This window comes from Octopus sinensis, linkage group LG28, assembly GCF_006345805.1.
Source record: "Octopus sinensis linkage group LG28, ASM634580v1, whole genome shotgun sequence".
NCBI classification, from domain to species: domain Eukaryota; kingdom Metazoa; phylum Mollusca; class Cephalopoda; order Octopoda; family Octopodidae; genus Octopus; species Octopus sinensis.
This window is the reverse complement of record NC_043024.1, coordinates 10,370,852-10,393,831: the sequence shown is the minus strand read 5'-3', so window position 1 is coordinate 10,393,831 and position 22,980 is coordinate 10,370,852. Positions and strand designations below refer to the sequence as shown.

The following is a 22,980-nucleotide window of genomic DNA, read 5'->3' as shown; positions in this document are numbered from 1 at the left end:
ATGTGGCCGTGTGGTTAAGAGACTTGTCACCTAACTATGTTCACAGCAGCCATATTCCTACCTATTTCTTTATTACCCACAAAGGGCTAAACACAGAGGGGACAAACAAGGACAGACATAGGTATTAAGTCGATTACATCGACCCCAGTGTGTAACTGGTACTTAATTTATCAACCCCGAAAGGATGAAAGGCAAAGTCGACCTCGGCGGTGTTTGAACCCAGAACGTAACGACAGACGAAATACTGCTAAGCACTTCGCCCAGCATGCTAACGTTTCTGCCAGCTCGCCGCCTTTATTCCAGCAGCCATATTCCTACCGCTCTATGTCACACTGGTGAGACCCATATTGGAGTACGGGATTCAAGCCTCTTCTCATTATCTCCTCAAAGACATACATCATTTTGAAAGAGTCCAGAAGATGGCTACCCGCATGGTTCTTGGTCTCAAGCATTTGTCTTATAAAGAAAGGCTGAAGACGCTCAACCTTTATTCTCTAGAAAAACAATGACGCCATAGTGATCTCATTCTCGCCCACAGCATCATAAGCAGAAAGTGTAACCTCTCGAAAGAGCTGTTCTTCACTCCTGCTACAGAGCGTAGGCTGCGGAGTCACTCCGAAAAGCTCTATCTGTGACGATTTCATCTCAATCGAAGGAGAGGGGCTTTCTCCGTCCAGGTTGCGGATCCGTGGAATAAGCTGCCGGACGAGATAGTGAAGATGCCAACGACCGCTCGGTTCAAAGTCTCTCTTGACCACAAATGGCCTGAACTCTTTGCATGAACACCCTCCCTGTACATAACTCCATGTCCCCCTACATGGCCTTGCTTTTTGCTTTTTGAGCCAAAAAATTAAATTAACTATGTGTGTGTGTATGTGTGTGCTCTGGGGCTGACATCATGTGATGGTTGTAAATGAGCATCACCATCATAGAAGGGGGGTTGTTTATTTCCAGACTTTGGCATTGTACTATGCTTGAGAAAATCGGATTGGAACCTGGTGCAGCTGACCAGTTTTCAGGATGTAAAAGCTTGAGGGAGAAGGGGCTACACTGATACTGCACTGCTGGACTACCAACCCTAAAGGTAAAGTCCATCACAGAAGGATTTGAACTCAAAGTACAAAAATCGAGTACTAATAGGCGCAGGAGTGGCTGTGTGGTAAGTAGCTTGCTTACCAACCACATGGATCCAGGTTCAGTCCCACTGCATCGTATCTTGGGTAAGTGTCTTCTACCATAGCCTCGAGCCGACCAATGCCTTGTGAGTGGATTTGGTAGACAGAAACTGTAAGAAGCCTGTCGTATATATGTATATATATATATATATATATATAGTGTGTGTGTGTGCGTGTATGATTGTGTGTCTGTGTTTGTTCTCCTAGCATCGCTTGACAACCGATGCTGGTGTGTTTACGTCCCCGTCACTTAGCGGTTTGGCAAAACGGTCTGATAGAATAAGTACTGGGCTTACAAAGAATAAGTCCCGGGATCGATTTGCTCGACTAAAAGGCAGTGCTCCAGCATGGCCGCAGTCAAATGACTGAAAGAAGCAAAAGAGTAATAACACAATGCACAAACAACATAGATACAAGGGGCTGAAATCTTGGAGGAGATTATATCCAGATCATCAATCATTTAATGGGCCCCTTCAGGGGTTGGACGGTTTGGCAGCTGAATGTTTCAGTATCACCCTTTAGCTTCATTGGAGTTGGTAAGGCAGGTTAAGTCAATTACACTGACCCTGAAAGGACGAAAGGCAAAGTCGACCTCAGCAGGATTTGAACTCGGAACATAAAAATGGATGAAATGCTGCTAAGCATTTTGCCTGGCTTCATTGTCTGCTTTAGCATAGGTTCTATGGTTGGATGGTTTCCCTAATGCCAACCACTTTACGGAGTGTACAGGGTGCTTTTTATGCGCACCATGTTGTTGTTCGTTCCTTCTCGAGCCATGCCTGGTTCATAAGGACCGGTTTCCCGGTTTCCTTGGCATATAACCTCCCCACCTGGATGGGATGCTGGTCCTTCGCAGGTGAGCTACAAGATGCAGGAGGAAAGAGTGAGAGAAAGTTGTGGCGAAAGAGTCAGAAGAAGTTCGCCATTACCTTCTGACGGAGCCACATGGAGCTTAGGTGTTTTCGCTCATAAACACACACATCGCCCGGTCTGAGATTCAAACCCGCAATCCCTCGACCGCGAGTCCGCTGCTCTAACCACTAGGCTGTGTGCCTCCACACACACACACACATATTGTTGTTGTTGTTTGTTCCTTATCAAGCCATGCCTGGCTCGTAGGGCCAGTTTCCTGCTTTCCTTGACGTATAGGTTCCCTACCTGGATAGGACGCTGGTCCGTCGCAGGTGAGCAGCTAGATGCAGGAGGAAAGAGTGAGAGAAAGTTGTGGCAAAAGAGTCAGCAGAAGTTAGATATGTACATAGGGTTATTATCTTTGCATACAGAAAAATAAAGATTACTATGTCATGTTCCAGTCTTATTAATCACTCATCAGAGAATGAGCACCCTCCCACCTCATCTTCCTCTGTTTCTGAAGAGGACAACTACTTGCCGTATATAAGTGTGATAGGTGTTGAAGTGTGTGTGGTGGGGTGAATAGGCTGTGGTTATGAAGCACACTTTGCAACCACGTGGCTTCAGGTTCAATCCCACTGCACAGCAACTTGTACAAGTAGAAATGTCAACCAGGGTGAACCTATATATATATAGGTGTAGGAGTGGTTGTGTGGTAAGTATCTTGCTTACGAACCACATGGTTCTGGGTTCAGTCCCACTGCGTAGGACCTTGGGCAAGTGTCTTCTACTATAGCCTTGGGCCGACCAAAGCCTTGTGAGTGGATTTGGTAGACGGAAACTGAAAGAAGCCCATCGTGTATATGTATATATATGTATGTGTGTGTATATTTTGTGTGTCTGTGTTTGTCCTCCCAACATCACTTGACAACCGATGCTGGTGTGTTTACGTCCCCGTAACTTAGCAGTTCGGCAAAAGAGACCGATAGAATAAGTACTAGGCTTACAAAGAATAAGCCCTAGGGTTGATTTGCTCGACTCAAGGCGGTGCTCCAGCATGGCCACAGTCAAATGACTGAAACAAGTAAAAGAGTGTGTATATATATATATATATATATATATTATATATATATATATATATATATATATATACAGGGTGGCCCAAAAGCAGGTTTACAGTTATTCAACTATCTCTTTTGCATTCTTATCTTAACAGTTTAGATCTTAATGATAAAAAAATATGAAACCATTATTCTATTCTAATTTAGTTAATTGTAAGATAGAAATTAAATGTAGTAAAATGTTTTAAAAGAAATTTAAAGGGCCTAAGCGATAACTGTAAACCTACTTTTGGGCCCCCCTGTATATTTAGTGTATATATATATATATCACCGTGACCGACCAGGCTATCAGATGTTGCTACACATTGCTGGTCAAAATGCACTTTGCATTGTTTTAGCCTTCAAATGACGCCACCCCGCTGGCTAAGCGAGCAGGCCAACAGAAGAAAGAGCGAGAGAAAGTTGTGGTGAAAGAGTACAGCAGGGATCACCACTACCCCCTGTCAGAGCCTCGTGGAGCTTTTTAGGTGTTTTCGCTCAATAAACACTCACAACGTCCGGTCTGGGAATCGAAACCGCAATCCTGCAACCGTGAGTCCGCTGCCCTAACCACTGGGCCATTGCGCCTCCACATATATATATATATATATATATGTCACCTTACTGGCATTTGAGCCCCGTGCTAGTAGGGTATTAAGAGCACCATCCAAGTGTGATCATTGCCAGAGCGGCTATTTGGCCTCCGTGCCGGTGGCATGTAAAAGACACCATCCGAGCGTGATTGTTACCAGCTTCGCCTTACTGGCACCTGTGTCGGTGGCATGTGTAAAAAGATTCAAGCAAGGTCATTGCCAGTACCGCCTGACTGGCCCTCGTGCCTGTGGCATGTAAAAGCACCCACTACACTCTCGGAGTGGTTGGCATTAGGAAGGGCATCCAGCTGTAGAAACTCTGCCAGATCAAGATTGGAGCCTGGTGCAGCCATCTGGTTTGCCAGCCCACAGTCAAAATCGTCCAACCCATGCTAGCATGGAAAGCAGACGTTAAACGACGATGATGATGATGATGATGATGACGATTGGTGTCTGATTTGTTTGAGAGGAAAAAAAACCCATTAAAATGGTGCCCCAGCATGGCCATGATCCAATGACTGGATCAAGTAAACGAAATTAGATCTATCATTAGTTAAATTTCTTGTAGAAGATAAAAAGGAGAGGAGAAGTGAGAGAGAGAGAGAGAGAGAAATAGTATGCAAAAGAGAGAGAGGGTGAGACACAGCTACAAAAAAGAAGACATCAGCATGTTGGTGGGAGGGCGTCACATGTGTGTCAGTGTGTGTATAAATAGATATGTATGTATGTATGAGAGAGAAACTGTGTGTGTGTGTCTATTTATCTACTATGAAATGTTTTTTTGTTGGTTTTTTTCTTTTATTTTTTTCCAAATATTTTTTCCCTGGTATTTGACCACATGTCGACTGTAAACGAGCAAACCTGTGATTAAAGACATTCCACTCTTGACCTTCTCGTCTTTTTATTTTCATTTATTTTTTTTTTTAGTGTATTTTTTTTTACTTGTTTCAATCATTTGACTGCGGCCAAGCAAATCGACCCCAGGACTTATTCTTTGTAAGCCCAGTACTTATTCTATCGGTCTCTTTTTGCCGAACCGCTAAGTAACGGGGACATAAACACACCAGCATCGGTTGTCAAGCAATGCTAGGGGGACAAACACAGTCACACAAACATATATATATATATACATATATACGACAGGCTTCTTTCAGTTTCCGTCTACCAAATCCACTCACAAGGCATTGGTCGGCCCGAGGCTATAGTAGAAGACATTTGCCCAAGGTGCCACGCAGTGGGACTGAACCCGGAACCATGTGGTTGGTTAGCAAGCTACTTACCACACAGCCACTCCTGCGCCTATGTGTCATTTTTCTAATTCAAAGACAGCAGCAGGAGCGATCTGAGAGAAAACTGGCTGCTATTTCTAGCAAATTGAGCAACAACGTAGACACTCCCTCCTTGGCCCCTATTACCCCTAGTCTACCTCTTTTGACTACCAACAAGACCATCTACATGATTCAGTGCCTAGCATATCACTGGTATTCATCTAGTAACGTAGCCTCTATTACTAGGTTGCTAGATATAACAACCAAATCCCTCTCGTGTGACACATCCATCCGTCTTAAAAGTGGGGCAACGATCACACTGGATAATAATAGTCCTAGATACACTTGTCTAACAGGAACAGAGAGAAAAGAAACCTGCCAATGTTTTGGACTTTGGAATGCAGACTATTTTGATGAATCTCGCATGGTGCTTAGACTACTTCACTACCATCACTATGGTTCTAAAAGAATAATTATCATTATCAGGTGCAGGAGTGGCTGTGTGGTAAGTAGCTTGCTAACCAACCACATGGTTCTGGGTTCAGTCCCACTGCGTGGCATCTTGGGCAAGTGTCTTCTGCTATAGCCCCGGGCCGACCAAAGCCTTGTGAGTGGATTTGGTAGATGGAAACTGAAAGAAGCCCGGCGTATATGTGTATATGTATACAGGAGTGGCTGTGTGGTAAGTAGCTTGCTAACCAACCACATGGTTCCGGGTTCAGTCCCACTGCGTGGCATCTTGGGCAAGTGTCTTCTGCTATAGCCTCGGGCCGACCAAGGCCTTGTGAGTGGATTTGGTAGATGGAAACTGAAAGAAGCTTGTCGTATATATGTATATATGTGTGTGTATGTGTTTGTGTTTGTCCCTCTAGCATTGCTTGACAACCGATGCTGGTGTGTTTATGTCCCCGTCACCTAGCGGTTCGGCAAAAGAGACCGATAGAATAAGTACTGGGCTTACAAAGAATAAGTCCTGGGATCGATTTGATCGACCAAAGGCGGTGCTGCAGCATGGCCGCAGTCAAATGACTGAAGTAAAAGAGTAAATAGTATTACACCAATTCTGAGTTCAAATTCAGTCGAAGTAGACTTTGCCTTCCGTCCTTTTCGGGGGATCGATAAAATAAGCGCCAGTTAAACACTGGGGTCGATGTAATCGACTAGCCCCCTCTCCCCCAGTTTCAGGCCTTATACCTGTAGCAGAAAGGATCATTATTATTATTATTATCATTATTATTATTATTATTATTACTTCTATTATGTAATGCACAAGTCTTGAAATTTTGTGGGGCGGGTTAAGTTGGTTACATAGACCCCAGTACTTCGTTGGTAGTTATCTTCTCGACCCCGAAAGGATGAAAAGCAAAGTCGACCTCAGCGGAATTTGAACTCAGAACGTTAAGACGAACGAAAGGCCGTAAAGCAATAATAATAATAATTAATTATTATTATTATTATTATTATTTCTTTACTACCCACAAGGGGCTAAACACAGAGGGGACAAACAAGGACAGATAGACGGATTAAGTCGATTATATCGACTCCAGTGAGTAACTGGTACTTATTTAATCGACCCCCGAAAGGATGAAAGACAAAGTCGACCTCGGCGGAATTTGAACTCAGAACATAGCAGCAGACGAAATACCTATTTCTTTACTACCCACAAGGGGCTAAACACAGAGGGGACAAACAAGGACAGATAGACGGATGAAGTCGATTATATCGACCCCAGTGCGTAACTGGTACTTATTTAATCGACCCCCGAAAGGATGAAAGGCAAAGTCGACCTCGGCGGAATTTGAACTCAGACCGTTGCGGCAGACGAAATAATAATAATAATAATATAACAATAAAGGTTTTTCACAGTTCAATAATCGATCAGCCACATGTCAAATGTCTGTGACAGTTGTTAAAATTTTAAAATTTGGGTAAAATTAACAGAAAATTTTTCAAATGTGGTGGCGGTGAAGGAGGCGATAGAAACGTTTTTCTATAATTTTTTCTTTTTTAAACAAAAAAGCTAACAACCCCGGACAGGTGCTCTCTGTGTTAATTAGGGTCGATTTGGGAGAAGAAATTAATTAGCGGAACGTGACACGGGCGATTCCAAAGATCGAATCTTCAGCAACGTGACAGTCAGATCGGTGATTACATAAGTATTGGGTGAAGAATCAAAGAACAATCGATTCCATTTTCTATATTCTTTAAAATATTTTCTTTCATACTTTCAAATACAAATCGTTCTTACTGCTGTTGTTGTTAACTCTCTAAAACGAAGACATTCCAAACGTGACAACCCCGCCTTATTATAATATATACATATATAAAATCACGGAAGAGACGTGGAATGTCGAACGGTTTCACCAACAATATTCCGCCACCTTCCTACAATCTTATTTCCACTGTTATATATATACTGTCACATATATACATACAGCGGTGGTGGCCATGGTTGGGTAGCCTCCCACAGAGACACACATCTGAGATTAGCGGCCCCGATCGAGCCTGACCTTTAGGATCAAATAAAATGCATTCTAGTTTTACACAAACCCATCCCATGGCTGCTATTTCTAGCACTTCCTTGAGTGTTATTTTTTATAAATTAATCCTTCGTCTGACAGGCGCATCATACACGCACATTCCGCGTTAATTACAGTAATTATACAATGTTATCTACCAAGGCTAATTAAGAGAATAAAATTTGCTGTTCCTCGCAGAAATTCGGTGAGTGGACGGGAAGACATCAAAGACGGAACCACAGAGGTGGTCGTTCAACCTAAATTCAAATTACCCACCTCATTTCGCACTTTATCATCTACAAAAGGACAGATACACACAGTGTGGATAATAGTCTGCGATGACACTACTCCAAAATAAACGAGATGGTCATATATGGAACGCTATGATCATAGTTCTATCTGATCAGAGCTAACCTGGTGTTAAACAGCGGTGGAGGATTTATTACAGGGCATAACTACAGTTCGATACTCCCATAAATTAGTTTCCACATAATTTTCTAAATAATGTGTATTTTTTAAAGAAATTTTGCAGTGATGCATTTTCAAGGGTGGAGATTAAAATTCTGTTGATAATATTAAAAATTTTTAATGTTTTCAAGGAATTCCGGATCATTCTCCTTCCTCTCTTCTCGACTTTGTCTCTTCACAACTTTCCAAAATTCACATTTTTATTTTTAAAGGAAATTTTGTAAAAAAAATGTTTTTGAGAGTGAAGGATTATTTAATGTTGATATTTCAAATATATAAATCTAAAAAAAATATAACATTAACTTATAAAATCACAGAAATTGATGATAGGGAAGAAAGAAAAAGCGATCTGAAAATCCTAAAGTATATAATTTTTAAGATTTTATCAGCATAATTATAATCTACATTCTCGAAAATATAATTCTATAAAATGTCATTTAAAAATACACCATTTGAAGAGAATTATCAGGAAACAAAGGCAAAAGTGGGAACAGGATGATCCAAAGACTCATTCAAAAATACATCTTTTGGTAAATTTTTTATATTATCGACATAATCGTAAGCTACACCCTAGAAAACATACATGTACAAAATTTCATTAAAAAATATACATCCGTGAGAGAGTTATGGGAGAAATAAACGGTGTGGCATCAAAGTGTAGTTGTGCCTTGCTTAACTAACATCCTTGTCCATAAACACAATTAGTTCTGGGGGTTCCCAGCCGTTGCTTCGTTTAATTAATTCCTTGGAGACACGACACTCGTATGAGATAATTAAATCCCACCTCGGTGCTTGATTTGGTGTTAGATTATATTATATCGACAACGGCCCAGGAAGGGTGAACAATAAAGTTTGACGCGGTATTGAAACCGTGTCAGACACAAAGCGAGGTGTGACAGGGCAACGGTTGTGAGATGGCGGAACCAGGGGAAATATTTAACACACTTTCTTTTGTAATGAAAGCATTTATAGCTTTTTGATAATGAAAAGGGAAGAAAAAAAGCAAAAAGGTTTATATATATCAGTCAGTAATACGTGAATGGTGTGAGTGCGTGTGTATATATATATATATATATATACACTATATAGTTGTGTGTGTGTTAAATGTATGTATATATAACATCAAAGAGTAACAAAATTTGATACACACACACACACACACACACACATATATGTATATATATGTATATAATCTTAAAGTGTATCTGTGGGCGTATATGATTATATATATATATACTTTCTATATATATGAAGTAGCGGTATAGAAGCTAAGTCGGTGGGTGGGTGTATGTATGTGCGTATACAATTATTTATTACACACACACCAGTGTGTATAGAACAGTTATGTATATATAGACAAAAAAGAACGACGGATATATATGTGTGTGTGTTTGTGTATATATATATATATATATAAGCAAAATAAAAAGACAGTGATGGATATATATAGAACAGACTGATTTGATGGGTGTGTTTATAGAAATAGACATATACACAGAGCAATATACATACATATATATATAGGTACATAAAGGTTTTTATTTTTCATGTACTTCGAAATTTGCTATAAAACTCTGGTTTTTGGCCGTGTTGGCTGCTATTTCTAGCATGTAAAAATTACCCGTTAAAGAGTAATTTTCTATTTTGAAATCCATACATATATATATATATATATATATATATGTATATATATATATATATAATAAGCAAAATAAAAAAGGCCGTGATGGGTATATATATATATATACATATATAGAACAGACTGATTTGATGGGTGTGTTTATAACAGAAATATACATATACACAGAGCAATATACACACACACACACACACATATATATATATATATATATTATATATATATACTATATAGTTGTGTGTGTGTTAAATGTATGTATATATAACATCAAAGAGTAACAAAATTTGATACACACACACACACACATATATATATATATGTATATATATGTATATAATCTTAAAGTGTATCTGTGGGCGTATATGATTATATATATATATACTTTCTATATATATGAAGTAGCGGTATAGAAGCTAAGTCGGTGGGTGGGTGTATGTATGTGCGTATACATTATTTATTACACACACACCAGTGTGTATAGAACAGTTATGTATATATAGACAAAAAAGAACAACGGATATATATGTGTGTGTGTTTGTGTATATATATATATATATAAGCAAAATAAAAAGACAGTGATGGATATATATAGAACAGACTGATTTGATGGGTGTGTTTATAGAAATAGACATATACACAGAGCAATATACATACATATATATATAGGTACATAAAGGTTTTTATTTTTCATGTACTTCGAAATTTGCTATAAAACTGTGGTTTTTGGCCGTGTTGGCTGCTATTTCTAGCATGTAAAAATTACCCGTTAAAGAGTAATTTTCTATTTTGAAATCCATACATATATATATATATATATATATATGTATATATATATAAGCAAAATAAAAAAGGCCGTGATGGGTATATATATATATATACATATATAGAACAGACTGATTTGATGGGTGTGTTTATAACAGAAATATACATATACACAGAGCAATATACACACACACACACACACATATATATATATATATATATATATATATATATATATATATATGTATATAGAACAGATTGATTTGATGGGTGTGTTTATAGAAATAGACATATACACAGAGCAATATATACATATATATATATATACATATATATACATATAAAAAAGACAGTGATGGGTATATATATAGAGAGAGAGAGAACAGATTGATTTGATGGGTGTGTTTATAACAGAAATATACATATACACAGAGCAATATACATACATATAAATATATATACACATATATACATACATATATACACATATATATAATCTTTGTACTCACCCTTCCGAGGCATTTTTGAACTTGAGTCGTAAAGTTTCCTCCACTATACGATTATGAATCTCTAACAATATCATCACGGATGTATTTCAGCTGGAGCAATTTTTTTCCCCTTTTTTTCCGGTTTTTTTTGTATAAAAAAAAATAATAATAATAATAATAAAAGCCCAAAAAATTTCACAAAAATATTTCGGACCAGAAACTTTCTCCTACTTGAAACTTTCCCGACTCCTCACACCACACAAAAACCTTCACATAAATCGATATATATCAATATTTATGCGTCTGGGAAGGTCCGATCGCCCCTTAATTGACCAGGTGCTTCGCTAATTGATCAATTAAAAAAAAGGGGGGTGTGTGTGTGTAAAATTGTTAATAGACGTGTTATATCATGTCCCAGATGAAAAGGCTTTTCGGGGGGGTTTTTCGGCTCTGGTGGAAGAAAAGAGGGAAAGAGATTTTGTCTTTTGTGGAGAGGAGAGGAAAAGGAGGTAAGAAAATAACAAAAACAGAGGAGAACTACCGGAACCGGAACTCGAACTGCAACTGAGACTGGATGCGGAGAGCGATAATGATGAGCCGTGACGTCATTTCCGGTTTGGGCGGTTGGGCGTTTTGAACGTCGGCGACGTTGTCGTCAGAAACGTCGAATGGACCAACGTCGACGTCGAACGTTTTGCTGGGAGGGGGGTACATGGGTATGTCGTTAGCACGCCGGGCGAAATGCTTAGCGGTATTTCGTCTGCCGCTACGTTCTGGGTTCGAATTCCGCCGAGGTAGACTTTGCCTTTCATCCTTTCGGGGTCGATGTAATCGACTTAATCCCTTTGTCTGTCCTTGTTTGTCCCCTGTGTGTTGCCCTTTGTGAGCAATAAAGAAATAAGAGATGTTTGCATGCCGGGCGAAATGCTTAGCGGTATTTCTGGGTTCGAATTCCGCCGAGGTCGACTTTGCCTTTCATCCTTTCGGGGTCGATAAATAAAGTACCAGTTACGCACTGGGGTCGATGTAATCGACTTAATACCTATGTCTGTCCTTGTTCGTCCCCTCTATGTTTAGCCCCTTGTGGGTAGTAAAGAAATAGGTATTTCGTTTGCCGTTACATTCTGAGTTCAAATTCCGCCGAGGTCGACTTTGCCTTTCATCCTTTCGGGTTCGATAAATTAAGTACAAGTTACGCCCTGGGGTCGATCTAATCAACTTAATCCCTTTGTCTGCCCTTGTTTGTCCTCTCTGTGTTTAGCTCGTTGTGGGTAGTAAAGAAATATGTATGGGTACATGGGTATGTCGTTAGTACGCCAAGCGAAATGCTTTGCGGTATTTCGTCGGCCGTTAGGTTCTGAGTTCGAACTCCGCCGAGGTCGACTTTGCCTTTCATCCTTTCGGGGTCGATTAAATAAGTACCAGTTATGCACTGGGGTCGATGTAATCGACTTAATCCCTTTGTCCTTGTTTGTCCTGTCTGTGTTTAGCCCCTTGTGGGCAGTAAAGAAATAGGTATTTAGTCTGCCGCTACGTTCTGAGTTCAAATTCCGCCGAGGTCGACTTCGCCTTTCATCCTTTCGGGGTCGATTAAATAAGTACCAGTTATGCACTGGGGTCGATGTAATCGACTTAATCCCTTTGTCCTTGTTTGTCCTGTCTGTGTTTAGCCCCTTGTGGGCAGTAAAGAAATAGGTATTTAGTCTGCCGCTACGTTCTGAGTTCAAATTCCGCCGAGGTCGACTTCGCCTTTCATCCTTTCGGGGTCGATAAATTAAGTACAGTTACGTACTGGGGTCACTATAATCGACTTAATCCGTTTGTCTGTCCTTGTTTGTCCCCTCTGTGTTTAGCCCCTTGTGGGCAGTAAAGAAAAAAAATATGTGTACATAGGTACTACTTAAGAAGAGTGGTCCCGGTGTGCGCACTCGCGTATCCGTGCTAGCTAGTCGTGACTAGTCGATCCTTACTTTGTGTTTTTGTTTTATTTACTTTGTTTAACAAAAATTATTTTGTGTAAAATATTTATTGGGATCTTTTCACTCAGACCGACAGATTTTTAGAATAATTTCTTTGCAGTCACCAAGAAATTATTGTAGTTACTCTCTTTTACTTGTTTCAGTCATTTGACTGCGGCCATGCTGGAGCACCGCCTTTAGTCGAGAAACTCGACCCCGGGACTTATTCTTTTGTAAGCCCAGTACTTATTCTATCGGCCTCTTTTGCCGGACCGCTAAGTAACGGGGACGTAAACACACCAGCATCGGTTGTCAAGCAATGCTAGGGCGACAAACACAGACACACAAACACACACACGCATACATATATACGACGGGCTTCTTTCAGTTTCCGTCTACCAAATCCACTCAAAAGGCTTTGGTTGGCCCAAGGCTATAGAAGAAGACACTTGCCCAAGGTGCCACGCAGTGGGATTGAACCCGGAACCATGTGGTTGGTAAACAAGCTACTTACCACACAGCCACTCCTACGCATACGTCGGGCTTCTTTCAGTTTCCGTCTTCCAAATCCACTCACAAGGCTTTGGTCGGCCCGAGGCTATAGTAGAAGACACTTGCCCAAGGTGCCATGCAGTGGGACTGAACCCGGAACCATGTGGTTGGTTGACAGTGTGGTTGGTAGGCAAGCTACTTACCACACAGCCACTCCTGCGCCTATTACAAAGAAATTATTTTTAAAATCTGCCGGTCAAAGTGAAAACATCCACAATGAAAAGATCCCAATAATTTCTTGCAATAAATACAGAATTTTGTCCTGGGTCCTTAAAATACTAACCATGGACCGACCCCCCAGTTTTATTATTTTCCTTGTGTGCAAACTCAAAACAATAATTATATGGGGCCCCGATTGAGAACTTTGGGCCAAGAAGATAAGTTTTTATCAGCTCACAACTACATGATACCTTGGGGCAATTAGCAAAAGTACGGTTTATGTTATCAAAACCACACTTTTTTATAGAGGTGGCTATGGTTTTTTTATTATCTTTTGGTGTCACTTGGCTGGCCATTGTTTTTTTTTTATATATCTCTGCCTCGCCCGCTTTCTCTCCTTCTCTCTCTCTCTGCTTTATCAAATTGTCTCCTCCTCTCTCTCTCTCTCTCTCTCTCTCTCTCTCTGTCTTATACTTTATCTATCATCTTTCCGCTCTCTCTCTTACTCCCTCTCGCTCTTTCACTAACTTTTTTCTCTTTCTATACACTCCTCCCTTCCCTCCTCTCTGTGCCTCTTTTACACTCCCTCTCCCTCTCTGACTAACTTCTTTCTATTTCTGTACACTCCTCCCTTCCCTCCTCTCTGTGCCTCTTTTACACTCCCTCTCCCTCTCTGACTAACTTCTTTCTATTTCTGTACACTCCTCCCTTCCCTCCTCTCTGTGCGGCTTTAACGCTATCAACCATCTCCGCCTCTCTCTCTCTTACTCCTCCTCCCTCTTTGACTAACTTCTTTCTCTTCTTATACTCTTCCTCCTTTCTCCCTCTCCATATATTTCATACTTTATCAATCATCTCCTGTAATATGCCCCTCTCTCTGACTAACTTCTTTCTCTTTCTATACACTCCTCCCTTCCCTCCTCTCTGTATGTCTCATACTTTATCAACCACCTCCGCCTATATATCTCTCTCTCACCCCCTCTCTGTATATCTCTCACTCCCCTTTCTTTCTCTCTCTGATTAACTCCTTTCTCTTTCTATACTGTCCTTCCTTCCCTCCTCTCTATACGTCTCATACTTTATCAATCATCACCGCTTATCTACTCCTCTCACCCTCTGTATCTCTCTCACTCCTTCTCTTCCTCTATCTCTCTTACTCCCACTCTCTCTGATTAACCTATTTCTCTTTTTCTACACTCCGTCCTTCCCTCTTCTCTGTGACTCTCATATCAACCACATCCGTGTATATGTCACCCTCTCGCTCTGTCTCCCTCTCGCTCTAACTCCCTCTCTTTCTATCTCCCTCTCGCTCTGTCTCCTCTCGCTTTCTCTTCCTCTCACTCTATCTCCGTCTCGCTCTGTATCTCTCTCGCTCTGTCACTCCTTCTCGCTCTGTCTTCTCTCACTCTGTCTCCCTCTCGCTCTGTCACCTTCTCGCTCTATCTCCCTCTCGCTCTATCTCCCTCTCGCTCTGTCTCCTCGTTCTGTCACCCTCTCTCTATCTCCTTCTCGCTCTGTCTCCCTCTCGCTCTCTCACCCTCTCCCTCTCGCATTCTCACTCTGTCATCCTCTCGCTCTGTCTCCTCGCTCTATCTCCCTCTTTCTCTATCTCCCTCTCTCTCTATCTCCCTCTCGCTCTGCCTGCCTGTCCGTCTTCCTGCTTAATTTCTTTCCTCCTTCCGCACACTTCTCTCTTCCCTCTCGCTCTGTCACCCTCTCGCTCTATCTCCCTCTCTCTGTTCGTCTCTATCTCTCTCTGCCTGCCTGCCTGTCTCTCTCTCCCTGCTTAATTTCTTTCCTCCTTCCGCACACTTCTCTCTTCCCTCTCGCTCTGTCACCCTCTCGCTCTATCTCCCTCTCTCTGTTCGTCTCTATCTCTCTCTGCCTGCCTGCCTGTCTCTCTCTCCCCACACTCCTCTCTTCCCTCTCGCTCTGTCACCCTCTCGCTCTATCTCTCTCTCTCTGTCCATCTCTCTCTCTGCCCGCCTGCCTGTCTCTCTCTCTCCCTGTCTCTAATTCCTCTCCTCCCCCCGCACACTCCTCTCTTCCTTCATTCTTCCTTCATAAAACTTCCGGCTTCTTCCAACTGGGATGGTTTTTTGTCTTCTTACCAAGAATTACAATTGAGGAAACCAAAAACTATGTCACTTCAATGAATAATAAATAAACATGTCCAGAATATTCAATGAACCCAGCTTACTGCTTTCCTATTACTTATAATAAAGAATGGTTTCTAATTTAGAATCAAGGCCAATAGTTTTTGAGTAGTAAGGGAGAAGTCGATACCATTCGTCCCAGTATATGACTGGTACTATATTTTATCGACCTCGAAAATATGAAAGGCATAGTTGACCGGTACTACTTAAGATGAGTGGCCCCCGGTGCGCGCACTCGTGTACTCGTGCATCCGCGCTAGCTAGTCGTGACTAGTCGATCCTTTGTTTTTGTTTTATTTACTTTGTTTAAAAAAATTGGATCTTTTCGGTTTGACCGGCAGTTTTTTCTAGCGGTGCCATATGAAATTGTCACCCATAATTATGACCCTAGAATCGATCTATTGCATTTCAATCTGTTTTAGGGTTAGGCTTAGGGGTGGGGGGAAGGGTATTTTTTTTCTTCACAAATGTAAATAAACCCAATCTGTTTCTTAAACGAGGGACATATTCATACGGCACAGAATGTTTTTTTACCTCAATAGACGTCATTGATTGGTTGAAATTGCCGAAATGCAAGAAATTAAAGACCAAATATCTTACAAACCATAGAATTTTCTCAATAAAGCCAAGAGAAAAAGATGTTTTATAAACACATTCTACCAGTATGCGAAGTTTAAAAGTGTTTAGTTACCTAGAAATTATGTTAAAAACTGCCATTCAAACCGAAAACATCCTTTAAATTCAACAATTACAAGGTGGTAGTTGCATGGTTTATCCATCATTTATATAATTCATCTCTGGCCATCGTTGGTGACATGTGCTCCACTATAACAGCAAGAAATAACAGGACTCACCTTCCTGAAAATCTCTCACCCCTCTGTCATAGATGTTTTGTTAACTCAAGTTCATCAACATCAAAATAAAAATCGTATGGATATTGTAGTTGTGATACCCGCGCCGGTGGCACATAGGGCCTCACAGAGGAAATGACAAAGACTGAGACCCCTGAGATATGCAGTGATTGTGAAGACCTGACAAATGAAGTGAGTTCATGGCTCGCAGGATGGCCTGCTGTGCTAACCTTGGATCATAGAGTGACCCTATTGAGTCAAGTACGTTAACACCAACATCAAAATAAAAATCAAATGGAAATTGTAGTTAAGATACCCGTGCCAGTGACATGTGAAAAGCACCATCCGAACGTGGCAGATACCAGCACCATCTTGACTGGCTTCTGTGCTGGTGGCAGGTAAAAAGCCCCAACCGATCGTGGCCACTGCCAGCCTTCCCTGGCACCTGTGCTGGTGGCATGTAAAAAGCACCCACTACACTCTCAGAGTGGTTGGCGTTAGGAAGGGCATCCAGCTGTAGAAACACTGCCAGATCAGACTGGAGCCTGGCACAACTTCCTGGTTTCCCAGATCCCGGTCGAACCGTCCAACCCATGCTAGCATGGAAAACGGACGTTAAACGATGATGATGAAGATAATGATGTAGGCCCCAGCAATGATTCAGATTAGTTGTTTGAGAATATATTATGCACAATGTGATTGGTTCTAAGATCCATGTCCTAAGCAATACTCGACCAATCAAAATACAGGACTCAACCAAATGTTCCAAACTCAAATAATAGGTCAGATGACCAATCATTAAAGATTAATGCATGGAGCCTACAAAAGGCCAGTTGACTCCAGTATACCATTATAGAAATTGGTTTTGCTACACCTTCAAGGGACATTTCATCTTTGAGCATTCACTTTATTCTGTCAAACAATGCTTTTTATTCACATTGCTTTGAATTAATAGTGGAGGCGCGTGGCTTAGTGGTTAGGGTGTCAGCACCATGATCGTAAGATTGTGGTTTCGATTCCTGGACCGGGCAACGCATTGTGTTCTTGGGCAAAAGACTTCATTTCACGTTGCTCCAGTCCACTCAGCTGGCAAAAATGAGTAACACTGTGATGGACTGGCGTCCCATCCAGCTGGGGAACACATATGCCATAGGAACCGGGATACCGGGCCCATGAGCCTGGCTAGGCTTTTAAAGGGCGCATTTATTTTCTGTGATGGACTGGCGTCCCGTCCAGCTGGGGAACACATACGCCATAGAAACCAGGAAACTGGGCCCATGAGCCTGGCTAGGCTTGAAAAGGGCGAAGAGAGAGAGAGCTCCAAGATTTCAATGATGTGATTGCTTAGTTTTGGATCTCATACCTTTTCCTACAAATAGAATATTTGGGCTGGATATGGTTGGTTTAATCCTTAGCATTCAGGTTATTCTGTCAACCGTAACGCTTATTTGTTCACATTGTTTTTAATAAACATGCATGAGTGGCTGTGTGGTATGTAGCTTGCTTAAGAACCACGTGGTTCCGGGTTCAGTCCCACTGCGTGGCACCTTGGGCAAGTGTCTTCTTCTATAGCCTCGGGCTGACCAAAACCTTGTCAGTGGATTTTCTAGAAAGAAACTGAAAGAAGCCTGTCGTATATATATATATGTATATATATATGAATGCGTTTGTGTGTGTGTCTGTGTTTGTCCCCCCCAACATCGCTTGGCAACCGATGCGGGTGAGTTTATGTCCCGGTAACTTAGCAGTTTGACAAAAGAGCCTGATAGAATAAGTACTAGGCTTACGAAGAATAAATCCTGGGGATCGATTTGCTGGACTGAAAGGCGGTGCTCCAGCATGGCTGCAGCCAAATGACTGAAACAAGTAAAAGAATACACAACACATGTTAGATAATGGTATGCAAGATTCCTTAGTAAAGCAACAGAAACTCTATACCTACACAGCTAACGAGGCAATAGACCATTAATGCAACCAATAAAAAGAGTCGTTAATGACGGCTCACATTACTGGCATTGATTAAATATCACCTGTTCTATGTCTTTATTGGTCCCTCCTTTACCAATATCTGGTTTCATTGTCATGAAAACCAAATAGGTCAAATGATCAGAGGACGGCACTTGCATTTTGTGGGTCACCGACATCGGATCTTTTCGGTTTGATCTGGGGCATATGGCATAGCGGTTAAGTGAGCGGGCTACTAATCCCAAGATTCCGAGTTCGATTCCAAGCAGTGACCTGAACAATAATAATAATAATAATAATAATAATAATAATAATACCTTAGGAATGACAACCCAGGCTGGAAGGTATATCAGCCGAAACGTTGTGTTAATAACAAACAAGATGAGGGCAAATATCCGTTAAATAATTTTAAAATCTTCACTGAATTGTGGGGTACCACAAAAGAATAAAAGAATGAGATCTTTTTGGTTTGAACGGCAGTTTTTAACATAATTTCGTATACTGGTAGAATGTGTTTATAAAACATATTTTTCTCTTGGCTTTATTGAGAAAATTCTATAGTCTGTAAGATATTTGTTGTTTTTTTTCTTCAATTTTTGCAATTTCAACCAATCAATGACGTCTATTGAGGTAAACAACATTCTGTGCTGTATGAATATGTCCCTCGTTTAAGAAACAGATTGGGTTTATTTACATTTCTGAAGAAAAAAAGATACCCTTCCCCCCACCCCTAACCCTAAAACAGATTGAAATGCAATAAATCGATACTAGGGTCATAATTATGGGTGACAATTTCATATGACACCGCTAGAAAAAACTGCCGTTCAAACCGAAAAGATCCCTGACATCAAGTTCATGTGTCTACTCTCACCTCTACCCATCAGATCTATGTCTCTGCTTCCACCTCTACACATCATATCTTTGTCTCTTTCTTCAGATCTTTTTAAATTTCTTCTAACCACTTCAGGTATTCCAAATTTTCACTAGATTATTTTCATAAAATATAGTTTTAATGATGTTTTTTATGCTGATGATGAAGAGTGCATTCATTTTTTTTCTAGAAAGGCATAGAAGTGGCTGTGTGGTAAGTAGCTTGCTTACCAACCACATGGTTCCGGGTTCAGTCCCATTGCATAACACCTTGGGCAAGTGTCTTCTACTACAGCCTCAGGTCGACCAAAGCCTTGTGAGTGGATTTGGCAGATGGAAACTGAAAGAAGCCCGTCGTATATATGTATATAGCCCATTGTATATATGATATAGTTCAATTTGAAAAATCCACCAGAATGGATGCAATTTGAAAAATCTACCAGAATGGACAGAAGCGCTAATATATGATATTTGATATAAGTTATATGATGTATAAAAACTTGTAATATACAAATAAATATCTGTAAATATAAAACCATCCGAATTTCTGAGTACCTCATTTCTTCTAATATAAAATACCTGTACATCATCTCCAAACCTTCTAATGTATATATATATATATTATATATATATATATATATATATATATATAAATATGTATATATATATATATATATATATATATATATATATATAAATATGTATATATATATATATATATATATATATATTATATATGCATGTGTGTGTATATGTTTGTGTGTCTGTGTTTGTCCGCCCCCCCCCCCCCAACATCGCTTGACAACCGATGCTGGTGTGTTTACGTCCCTGTAACTTAGCAGTTCAGCAAAAGAGACAGATAGAATAAGTATAAAATAAGGCTTACAAAGAATAAGTCCTGGGGTCAATTAGCTCAACTAAAGGCGGTGCTCCAGCATGGCCACAGTCAAATGACTGAAACAAGTAAAAGAGTAAATTAACATTAGAAGTTTGGAAAACTACATCAAAACTTTCATGAAAATAATTTTGGGAAAATTTCATATATTTCTTGTGGTTGGAAGAAATTTAACAAGACAGCACTACTCCCACCTCTACCCATCAAATCTATGTCTCTACTCCCACCTACCCTTAACTGCGGAAAGCAATTTTATATCCCAATTTTTTGTTGAGGAAAGCCATGTTTGAACTTATTCTCTGTTCAGCCATCTCAAATTTAGTGAGGCATCGTGATGTGCCGAGAATATCAATTTTATTATCTGGTATATATTTAATATATACTGGCGGTCAAGTAATTTTGAGAAAATTTGGCTTAAATGTTTGTGACAACTCAGCACTGTCCATTGGATAGGAGGCATTTTGCTTATTAAAAATATAACTGCAGGAGTGGCTGTGTGGTAAGTAGCTTGCTAACCAACCACATGGTTCCGGGTTCAGTCCCACTGCGTGGCATCTTGGGCAAGTGTCTTCTGCTATAGCCCCGGGCCGACCAATGCCTTGTGAGTGGATTTGGTAGACGGAAACTGAAAGAAGCCCGTCGTATATATGTATATATATATATGTGTTTTGTGTGTCTGTCTTTGTTCCCCTAGCATTGCTTGACAACCGATGCTGGTGTGTTTATGTCCCCGTTACTTAGCGGTTCGGCAAAAAGAGACTGATAGAATAAGTACTGGGCTTACAAAGAATAAGTCCCGGGGTTGATTTGCTCGACTAAAGGTGGTGCTCCAGCATGGCCGCAGTCAAATGACTGAAACATGTAAACGGGTAAAAGAATAAAGAGTTATCACTGAACCTGATAAAGGTACCTATTTATCGAACCACATTAGGTAGATTTAGACTTTTTACAGTCAAATTTTTCTTTCAAATGTAATGATTATTTATTCACATCATTTTTTAATCAATCATGCATTATCTTGTAGTTTTGCGATTTTGATGATGTGGTTGTTTATTTTTAGAATGGCATCGCAGGGTAAGTGTGAGAGGCTGGATCTGGCCAGTTTAAACATAAAACTAGTTCCGGTCTATATTTAAGAGATGAGGAATTATGTACATTATTTACATTTGATGGATATTTGTCCTCATCTTGTTTGTTGCTAACACAATGTTTCGGCTGTCTTCATCAGGTGTCTTGGGGAAATTTCGAACCTGGATTCTCATTCCTAAGGTATTTTTCGATGTTGTTGTTATTATTATTATTATTGTTGTTGTTGTTGTTGTTATTGTTCAGGTCACTGCTTGGAATCGAACTTGGAATCTTGGGGTTAGTAACCCGGGTATATGGCATAGTGGTGAAGAGAGCGGGCTACTGACCCCAAGATTCTGAGTTCAATTCCAAGTAGCGACCTGAACAATAATAATAATAATAATAATAATAACAACAACAACATCAAAAAAATACCTTAGGAATGAGAACCCAAATTTCCCCAAGACACCTAATGAAGGCTGGAGGGTATATCAGCCGAAACGTTGCGTTAACAACAAACAAGATGATAATAATAATAACAATAATGAAATTATTGTATACAGTGCTCAGGTGCCCCACAACTTGTCAAAAGTGCATATAAAGCATATGCAGTAATGTACAAATGTCTGGGAAGTGAACAGTGTATGAGTCAGATACATGCTTGTGTGTGTATGGAGGGGAGAAAATCAGGTGTAGTGTTGGCGAATCTCAGGAAGCATGGAAGTTTTGAAGTTTGAATCATGGCATGATGAGGACAAATATCCTTTAACTCTTTAGTATTTAAACTGGCCATATGCGGCCAAAATAGCTAGTCTGTTTTATGTTCAAACTGACCAGATCCAGGCCCTCACACCTACCCCACAATGTTATTTTACATTAAGTAATTACACCATCAAGATCTTGAATATAGGCGCAGGAGTGGCTGTGTGGTAAGTAGCTTGCTAACCAACCACATGGTTCCGGGTTCAGTCCCACTGCGTGGCATCTTGGGCAAGTGTCTTCTGCTATAGCCCCGGGCCGACCAATGCCTTGTGAGTGGATTTGGTAGACGGAAACTGAAAGAAGCCTGTCGTATATATGTATATATATGTATGTGTATGTGTTTGTGTGTCTGTGTTTGTACCCCTAGCATTGCTTGACAACCGATGCTGGTGTGTTTACGTCCCCGTCACTTAGCGGTTCGGCAAAAAGATTCCGATAGAATAAGTACTGGGCTTACAAAAAAGAATAAGTCCCGGGGTCGATATGCTCGACTAAAAAGGCGGTGCTCCAGCATTGCCGCAGTCAAATGACTGAAACAAGTAAAAGAGTAAAAGAGATATGTATATACATATATACGACAGGCTTCTTTCAGTTTCCGTCTACCAAATCCACTTGCAAGGCTTTGGTCGGCCCGAGGCTATAGTAGAAGACACTTGATCAAGATGCCATGCAGTGGGAATGAACCCGGAACCATGTGGTTGGTAAGCAAGTTACTTACCACACAGCCACTCTTGCGCGTTTTGAATAACATTTGCTTCAGAAAATCGTCTTTTTATTAAATTTTATTAGAAGACACTTTATTCCGGGGCGCTCCAGAAATTTAAAATTCTTCACCGATGCCTGGGACACCTGATTATATATACACTTTAGATGAGTTGTA

The 22,980-nt window shown here is 40.5% G+C and overlaps 1 protein-coding gene across 1 annotated transcript in view; it reads right to left on the bottom strand.

Moving 5' to 3' along the window:
• Positions 1 to 11,400, bottom strand: part of LOC115225774 (actin-related protein 2/3 complex subunit 2) — a 61,782-nt gene extending 50,382 nt beyond the window's left edge. Inside the window, exons 1-2 of the mRNA XM_036514576.1 lie at positions 11,063 to 11,400; positions 10,886 to 10,977 (exon numbers count right to left, since the gene is read on the bottom strand). Coding sequence (XP_036370469.1) covers positions 10,886 to 10,959 — 74 coding nt within the window. The 5' untranslated portion in view covers positions 10,960 to 10,977; positions 11,063 to 11,400. The remainder of the gene's footprint in view (positions 1 to 10,885; positions 10,978 to 11,062) is intronic.
• Between the last annotated feature and the right edge of the window lie 11,580 nt (positions 11,401 to 22,980).